Genomic DNA, 9,545 nt, shown 5'->3' with positions numbered 1-9,545 from the left:
AGGGTCCCGAACCGAAACGTCAACTTTCCTGCTCCTCTGATGCTGCCTGGCCTGCTGTGTTCATCCAGCTCCACACTGTGTTATCTCTTATTTAAGCTCATTGCTTTGTTAAAAATGAATTGAGCACCTTATGTTTAAATTTACTTTGAGTGCTCACTTTAGTGGAAACGAATCTGATTGAATTACTAATGAATAAACTACATTAGCAAAATGCTCTGGAGTTTACTTTTTTTGCGCTCCCAATCGGAAATCTCTCTGTTTCAGCAAATCTGCATCATTACAGATGACATCTAATTGAAATTTTCATGGAGAGAGAAAAAAAAACTTACCTCGTTTCCACATAAGCTAATGTTAAAAAAATGGTAATACTTTGTCCCTCTTGAGGTGAAACTGGGTCCATTCATTAAGGAAGCCACACCACTAAGATTGCTGAATTTGAATGTTAAAGTACGATTCTCCAATGTGTGTGTAAAAGAACAATCACTGAAACAAACTGAATGATCCTGTTTTAAAAAGAGGGTGAAGACAATCAGCTTTGAAGTCAAATTACAGCATCGCCCTTCACACTCTCACACAAATCCTGTGGCATTTATTGGTTGTCCACAAAGACTTCCAGAACTCATAGGCCTGTATCCAGGAGAATGCACCCACCCTGGAAAGTCCACCTACATCTGGTTTGGAACAGTTAAATTGCTTAGCAACATCCAAATCAGAACCCCAATCAAAATAAACGCCTGGTTAATGGTCACCTGGTTCTAATGGAGGTCGATTCCAACGCGGCCGTTTCAATATTCACAGAACCAGTCTTTAATAAAATTTGCTCTGGGCTCCAACTCTTAAGTTTGCACAAGACATTGGACACTGGCCACACAGAGAACCTGTACAGGGTAACCCATGCAGATTAAGGGTACAACTTTGTTCTGGTCTCTTATGAGAAGCAGCTGGTTCAGTTCCCGCTGATTGTAGTAAAAGGCTTGGACCCAAGCTTGATGGGGCGAAACTGGTTCAGAAAGATTCATTTTGACTGGCGCAACATTTATCAATTTGAAAATGGCTACCTGAGTGAAGTCCTAATTAAATACCCGGAAATTTTTCAGAAAGGTCTAGAGAATATCAAGGGAGACAAGGGGAACCTTGCGTGTTGACCAGGAAGCAATTCCACAATTCTATAGGGCCCGCCCAGAGAAATGTGACTTACACACAAAAGTAGAGGCAGGAATCAGGACACTGGAAAGCAAAGGAATCATCAAACTAGTCCAGTTTGCAGAATAGGCAGCACTGGTCGTACCAACTATCAGCCCAATGGGGTCGGTTTGCCTTTGTGGGAATTTTAAACAAAGGGTAAACTGCTTTTCCCAGCTGGATAGATACCCAATTCCTTGCAAAGAGGATTTATACGCAAAGCTGGCAGTGGGGCTATCCTTCACGAAGCTGAACATGAGCCATGCGTACATGTAATTGCGGTTGGCTGAGGATTCCCAGAAGTTTGCTACAATTAATACCCATAAGGGTTTGTACCAATCGACGGGACTGCCTTTTGGGGTACTGTTAGCCCGTGCAATTGTTTAGTAGACAATGGAGAACATTTTACAAGGCCTACCCCAGGTCACCATGTGTCTAGATTTTTTTTTTCTTTATTCATTCAGGGGATGAGGGCGTCGCTGGCTAGGCCAGCATTTATTGTCCATCCCTAATTGCCCAGAGGGTAGTTATGAATCAACCACATTGCTGTGGGTCTGGAGTCACATGTAGGCCAGACCAGGTAAGGATGGCAGTTTCCTTCCCTAAAGGGAATAAGTGAACTTGATGGTTTTTCTGATAATTGGCAATGGATTCATGGTCATCATTAGACTCTTAATTCCAGATTTTTATGGAATTCAAATTCCACCATCTGCCACAGAAGGATAGAATCCAGGTCCCCAGAACATTAGCTGGGTCTCTGGATTAACAGTCCAGCAATAATACCACTAGGCCATTGCCTCCCCTGATGATTTACTAATAACAGGGAAGACCAATAAGGAATGATTAGAGAACTTGGACATTGTCCTTAGACATTCCTTCCAGGCAGGTGTACGCCTTAGAAGGGATAAATGTGTGTGTTCCAGGTACCCCGAGTGACCTACCGACAGAGTCGACAAGACCGGGTGACGCCCACTGGAAGATAAAGTGAGGGCAATCAAAGGTGGCCTCGTTCCCACATCAGTAGTGGAGCTTAGCTCTTTCCTTGGGCTGGTGAATTACTACCAAAAGTTCATACATAAACTGGCCTCCATTCTGGCACCTTCACATCAACTCCTAAAAAAGGGTCAGCCTTGCAATTGGTCGTGTAGCCAAGCCATTGCTGGTTTTTCATTTCCCTGAAAGCTAGCATCCTCTAAGGTGTTGGCACTCTATGCTTCCAGGCGAGATCTGGGATTGCCGTGCGATGCCTCCCTGTATGGCGTCAGGGTAGTATTAGCTCAGAGGCTGCCCCCAACTAGGACTTTAGCTCATGCAGAGCGTAAATACGCCCAGATAGAAAAAGAAGGTTTGGCGGTCATATTTGGAGTCAGGAAGTTCCACCAACACCTTTACAGATGTACATTTGTAATATTAGCGGACTATAAATCCCAGCTGGATCTACTTAAAGAGGACAGGGAATGCTGCCCATAGCTTCAGGCCAAATTCCGCGGTGGGCTCTAATACTAAATGCGTATAATTACAAGTTGGAACACCATCTGGAAGGTGTACCGAATGTGGATGCACTGAGCCACCTCCCACTGGCAGGTACACCTCTGGTGGTACAGCCTCTGGAAGAGCCTGTAATGGTTTGAAATTTCCCGGACACATTTGTACCAATCGATGGGACTGCCTTTTGGGGTACTGTCAGCCTGTGCAATTGCTTAGTAGACAATGGAGAACATTTTACAAGGCCTACCCCAGGTCACCATGTGTCTAGATTTTTGTTTTTCTTTATTCATTCAGGGGATGAGGGCGTCACAGCTGACAATATCAGACTTTGGACACAGAAAGGTTAATTCCCCATCCTGGTTAAACTTAAACAGCTGACGGTGATGGGGAATAGCAAAGGACCATCACGATCAGAAATGAGACCTTTTTGGACCCGGAGACACCAGATCACAGTAGAGGACGGCATATTATTATTGGGAGCAAGAGTGATTGTCCTGAGCAAAGGTTGCCAGGAGATACTGGCTGAACTCCACCAGGGTCATCCAGGGGTCTCCAAAATGAAGATGTTGGTGAGAGGTTATGTCTGGCAGCCAGGACTGGATGCAGTCATAGTCGCGTTGGTGGGGCAGTGCCCAGACTGCCAACAAGGACAAAAATTACTGCCAACAGCCCTCTCACATTCTTGGGAATGTATGGGTAAGTCTGTTCTTCCCAAACCTGGGGGTGAGGGTGAAATGGCATCAGGAATGCCAATGCTGGACACGAAGCGAGAGAGACAGTTTACCTCAGGGGATGAAGTTTGGTGCAGGAACCTCAGGAATGGTCCTGCAATGGTAAGAGGCATGGTTGACCCAAGGTCAGGTCCAGTGACATATAAAGTTCAGGTTGTTGTGATAGTCCTGAACAAGCACGTGGACCATATGATAGCGGCAAAATCACAAACAGTGTGGGAGCAAAACATGCCCGGCCCCTTGACTGCCTTTCCAACTGCTCCAGAACCTGTAGATTCTTCCTCTCCATCAAGTACTGAAGATATCTCACAAATAGAGATGGACACAGCGGATGTCACCGCCTCAACGCCTATGCTGAGGCGAGCACCTGTATGTTACACACCACTTGTATCAGAGACAGAGTCAGAGGAACCTGACCTGGTGCTAAAATGACCCAGGAGGAGCGATAAGAGAAAGAACCGAACAATGTCGTCAGACTCAGGGAGAAGGGATGTAGTGATTGTAATGGGGTCAGCCAGGTGGTCCTCATAGAATATAAGTTCCCCGATTGGGGCTATTAACCTGGCCCAATCAGGGAGTCCTGGCTGACAGATAAGAACAGGAGGTGTACCTTCCTTTTTTCACATAAGCATTACCCTTGTCGGGCTTTGCTTGTTACTGGTTCCCAGGGCACATGGGTGATTTCCTGGTGGTGGAAATATTGAATAAACCCTTTTTCACACAGTGTCTTCACTGAGTCCCTGTACTTACAAAAAAAAAAGTGGAAAAATAATACATAGGGGATTTAGAATCTCCCGAGTCTAGGGAACTAACTCCGAGCTGGCTGGCTACAGCCAATGCACTGTGCACAAGTAAATAAAGGGTGACTTGGTAATGGGATACCGGAAATAAAAGGAGTGTCAGACATCCTGTTCACTCTGAGAGATGGCTGTAAAGGAGCTGGATCAGTGTTAAGGACTTTCCAAGTGTAATTAAAGAGTGACTCGGTGACAGAATAACAGCCTCTCTGGAGTTATTTCAGTTCCAACCACCCGAGATCCTCAGCTGCTCTCCAAAAATCCTGAATCGTGTCCAGTTGTGTAGACCTTAGTTTCTATTCACTTGGTTGGTCTTTGAATGTGCTCTTGTGAACTAGCTTGGGGACACCTCCTCGGACACAAAGCTTTAACAGAACAATTTAACACAAGAGATTGACACAAAGCAGTTCCCTTGGCTTAAAAGAAAAGGGTGCTATAAATTGTGGTGAAGGTAATATACCGAGCTAAGATCAGTAGTACACTGGGAAGAGATATTGGTTGGCATCAGAGCAAGAAGACAGAAATTTTGGAATGTCCCAGAATGTCCAGGGATTAACCAGCACAATTACAATGTTTAAAAGGCATTTGGACAGTTACATGAATAGGAAAGGTTTACAGGATATGAGCCAAATGCAAGCAAATAGGACTAGTTCAGTTTAGGAAACCTGGTCAGTATGGACGAGTTGGTTTTAAGGGTCTGTTTCTGTGCTGTATGGCTCTACGATTGTGTATTAAATGTTTCACTATTCTAGGTGTTGCAAAAAATATTTTCGGGAATCTAGGGCTGAAAGAGCAGAGGGTTCACAGGAACAGGAGTAGGCCATTCAGCCCCTTGTGCCTGTTCAACTATTCAATGACATCATGGCTGATCTGTGCCTCACTCCACAGTGTACAGAGGGTACAATGGCTGAAAGATCAAACAGCACTTGACCCACACAGGAATTTTAGGATGAGCATAGAACTTTGAAAGCAATTCACTGGAAATAGGGGAACCAATAATGACTAACATGAACAGGGGCCAGAGGAGAACAGGACTTTGGGATGATATTTGTGAAGAGCAGAAGCAAATATCAAGGCCCAGCGTCTGAAGGCAGCAAGAGTTTTGAATAGGGGTTTTCACTGGGAGTAAAGTGAGTGATATTGTGGAGGCAGGCATTTGATCATGATTAGCAATGGGGCTAAAAGCTGAGCCCAGGGTTTCGTGGATATTTTGGCAGCAGATGAACAGGATTGAGATGGAATTACCAATGTTACGTTGAAGGAAATGGTTGCTCATAGAGGCTTTGATAGCAGCAAAATCAGTTAGAGGGTACAGTGACAGTCAGTCAGTCATTAAGGGTGGCGACAGCAAGGTAGACCCATCTGCTTTCAGAATATCAGTAAGAACTGTCATGTTAATGGCCTAATAATTAGTTGTGTGTCAGGTATTAACTCTGTGGGTTAGTTTATTTAAAACACATAGCATGGAATGAAGCAGACATTGCAAAAGTCAACTGATTTGTGTGCGCAGATTGCAGACTCACTACAGACTAATGACCAGTCAGGGTCGCAACATTGTATACACAAGAGTATTTAAAGGTGTGCTCGCAAAGACAAGGTACACATAAACTAAACTTTAACTCCACAAATGATGTCCCTAAGGATCAGAACATAATTAAGAAAGGGGGCAGAGTTAGATTCTTGGTCTTACAGGGGCTGAAGGAAATTGTAGGCTTTAGGTCGAGTGAAACCAAGTTAGGTTCAGCTAATAGCTAACACATAATCCCTCCATTCATCTGTAACCAACACAGCATCAATTTTTAATGGCTCGCTCTGCACATACAGACCTTATCACTTTTGCTGCCAGGTCCACAGGGAATGCATACCTCTACACCATACGCATGATGGGCTGAGAGGTAGGTGTCTGGAGGACATTCCTTGCACTGATTTGTGTCTTTCTCAATATAGTGTCCAGGTGGACAAGGCACACAAGAAGAACTCTGCTGATCAGGGCCAAGTGCACAAGGCCGGCAATGCGAAGACACGCCATTTTCCACATTGCTCACAGTGATGGAGTAGATCTTTACGTTATCATTCAGAAACTTTCTGACCTGAAACATTAATTTGACAAATTGAAATACACCTTCACGTCCCCGGTGTTCAAACTGAAATGTGTTCCATTCAGAATGAAGATACTGAAAAACAAATTCTGTTTTACCTCTTGAGGGGAACTTGTTCGTTGGAAAGCCCAAGTGTAAGTAACCGCTACATTCTTCGTTAGGACGTGAGTGTACGACTGTCGCTCTTTAGTACCTTCCCAAGATTCGACAACACTCGTCACCTTTCTGTTTATATCCTGAAAGTTAAAAGGAGATCATTTTCTGCTGGTACCATTCATATATTCACCGTAATAATGTTACTGGTTATTCCTATGAGAAATCTCCCTATAGACATTTGCCAAGATCAAAATCACCCTATAGAACAAGAAGAATCTCCCTGTAGAACAGACTCTGCTTTAACCAATTGTGAGAATTGAGAAGTTTATCCACAACTGTCTAATGGCTTCTGGGTATGTGCAGAGCTGGCCTGTGATATCAGCTGACTGCAACAGGACAGGAAGGAGCTGCATGGGTGTCGCTGATATCACCAAGCTCCATGCACAGTCACATTAGCAACAGCGCACACACTGCGGGCTGTGAGGGGTGGGAGTGGGTGGTGGTGAAGCTGTGCGGGTTGGGGAAGGTAGAGGTGGGGGGGGGGGGGGGAAAAGAGGTGGAGCCACAGGGGAGGGGTTGTGGGCGAGGTGGATCCGGGGAGTTGTTGGGGTATGAGAGGGAGGTACAGCTGGGGGATGCAGTGTTGTGGGAGAGGTGGAGCTGGGGGATGTGGGAAGGTGACAGGAAGATAGGCCTGAGGGTGGTAGAGGGGCTGCGGCAGAAGTGGAGCCTGGGGGGTGTGGGGAAGGTAGAGCTGGGGGGTGGGGGTAGCAGACAAGAGCTGGCCTGCATTCTGAGCTGCAGGTGGATGTGGGTCAGTTGGGGGGGGGGGAGAGGGGTTGGAGGTGGGGGGTGGCACAGGTTTTGGGGGGGGTGGCAGTGAGCTGTTTGCTCAGAATGAAATGCATTGTTTATTCAAAAATCTAAATCAGTCTGAGGAATGTTTCTAAACACGCACATTCTGCAGTGCCATCTCTGAGACTGCTGTCTCCCATTCACTGACCAGTAACATTGGCTCCTCTTTGTACCACCAACAGGTGGTGTTTAATCACAGCCTTGGAGGGAATCAACCTCAATTATATTCTTACAGCTACCTTCAAGTTAGTGTCTTTTTACCCTCAATGTACCTCCCTTGCCCTCCTGATGACATCGGTGTTGTTTAGAAAATGGCTCCTCACCAAATTAGCATCTGGTTTATGACGGAGAGCAGGAGAATCAAGTATAATCCCATTTTGGACTTAATTGTTTTCCAGCACTGGCTCCTGGCCAGTCGTCAGGAATGGGAATTATGGCTGGTTTCATTCTTAAGACCCGAGAAGCTGGGGGTCCCTTGTTCCAATACAAACTGGGATCAACCAGCCCAGAAATGCTCAGGAGACATTTGAAACCATCAGGGTCTGTCTGGGTGCGCGCTACATTGGGGAAGTTCACAGCTTTTAATAAAACTGTTAGCTCGCAGTGTGGTTGTGGCTGACCTTTATTGGTATCCTTACAAACAGACAATAGAGACAGGATAATAAAAACTAAAGAATTGCGGATGCTGAAAATCAGAAACAAAACAGAAATTGCTGAAAAACTCAGCAGGTCTTACAGCATCTGTAGAGAGAAAGCAGAGTTAAAATTTTGGGTCCAGCGACCCTTCCTCAGAACTGACACAGGACACTTAGTAATTCTACTTCTGGTGAAAGCAAAGAGCAGCATGATCCCCTACAAGCCAAGATTAGAAAATCATTTTAACATTAAAATAGTCCCACCTCACAAAGAAACCATTCTAAGTGTCTTTTTAAACATACTCTTGTAAAATAGAAAGTAAACTCATATTTCATGCTTACCTACAATATCCCTTTGTCTTAATAAAATTATTTATTTAAATATTGCATTAAGAACCAGAATAGTTTACTAAAGACATGAGAGCAGTAAGCACTTAAACAGCTTGTATCAAGGAGGGTTGGGGAAGGCAATGGAATAGTGGTATGTCACTGGACTAGTAATCCAGAACCCCAGGTTAATCCTCAAGGGTGGGTTCAAATCCTGCCATGGCAGATGGTGGAATTTGAATTCAGTAAAAATCTGGAATTAAGAGTCCAATGATGACCATGAAACCATTGCCAATTGTTGGAGGGAAAGCCCATCTCTTCACTAATGTCCTTCAGGGAAGGAAATCTGCTGTGCGTACCTGGTCTGGCCTACATGTGACTCTAGACCCACAGCAATGTGGTTGACTCTTAACTCCACCCTAGGCAGGAAGCACTGGGCTAGCCAGCTGTAACTGAGCAATAACTTAGGAATGACTATTGAAAAAAATGATTTATTATAGTACCAGTAAGTGTAGTGTATTTAGCTCTTACCCACTTGTTAAAGTTAAAATTTCAAATTCTCTTCCACAATCTCAAGAGGATAAATCCACATGGAGAGAAGCAAAAACCTGCAAGGACTCTTGAAAAGGTTCAGAAAAGATTTACAAGGCTGTGCGCAGGGATGGCAGGTTTGAGCTATAGGGAGAGGTTGAATAGGTTGGGGCTATTTTTCCTGGAGCATCGGAGGCTGAGGGGTGACCTTACAGATGTTTATAAAATCATGAGGGGCATGGACAGGTTGAATAGTCAGGATCTTTTTCCCAGGGTAGGGAATACAAAACTAGAAGGCATAGGTTTAAGGTGAGAGGTGAAAGATTTAAAAGTGACCTCAGGGGCAATTTTTTCACACAGAGGGTGGTACATGTATGGAACAAGCTGCCAGAGGAAATGGTGGAAGTAGGTACAATTACAACATTTAAAAGGTGGCTGGAGGGGGACTTGAATAGAAAGGGTTAGAAGGATATGGGCCAAATGCTGGCAAATGCGATTAGATCAGATTAGGATATCTGGTAGGCATGGACGAGTTGGACCGAAGGGTCTGTTTCTGTGCTGTATAACTCTATGACTATGTGACCTCTAAGGGGAATCATGCTGTTGGGAAGGGCTGCACCAAAACTGGTGCTCACTGCCCCACAATGCAACGTTGTTTGTTTGACTCGCATCTCACACAAAGTGAGCTTATCACCAAATGGCAATGTTCCTAGAACCCAGGTCAATAATATTGAATACCTGAACACCACGAGTAGGTCACTTAGCAAAGGAATGCTCGACATACCAGAAATAATCGTCCAATCC

General features: G+C 44.8%; 1 protein-coding gene across 1 annotated transcript in view; it reads right to left on the bottom strand.

Moving 5' to 3' along the window:
• elapor2b (endosome-lysosome associated apoptosis and autophagy regulator family member 2b) overlaps positions 1–9,545 on the bottom strand; it is a 69,888-nt gene that overhangs the window by 21,954 nt on the left and 38,389 nt on the right. Inside the window, exons 13-15 of the mRNA XM_048610015.1 lie at positions 6,396–6,533; positions 6,025–6,288; positions 330–503 (exon numbers count right to left, since the gene is read on the bottom strand). Of these exons, the coding sequence (XP_048465972.1) occupies positions 330–503; positions 6,025–6,288; positions 6,396–6,533 (576 nt within the window). The remainder of the gene's footprint in view (positions 1–329; positions 504–6,024; positions 6,289–6,395; positions 6,534–9,545) is intronic.

Source organism: Rhincodon typus, chromosome 22 (assembly GCF_021869965.1).
Source record: "Rhincodon typus isolate 14 chromosome 22, sRhiTyp1.1, whole genome shotgun sequence".
In the NCBI taxonomy this organism is placed as follows: Eukaryota; Metazoa; Chordata; class Chondrichthyes; order Orectolobiformes; family Rhincodontidae; genus Rhincodon; species Rhincodon typus.
This window is presented reverse-complemented; position numbering and strand designations above follow the sequence as displayed.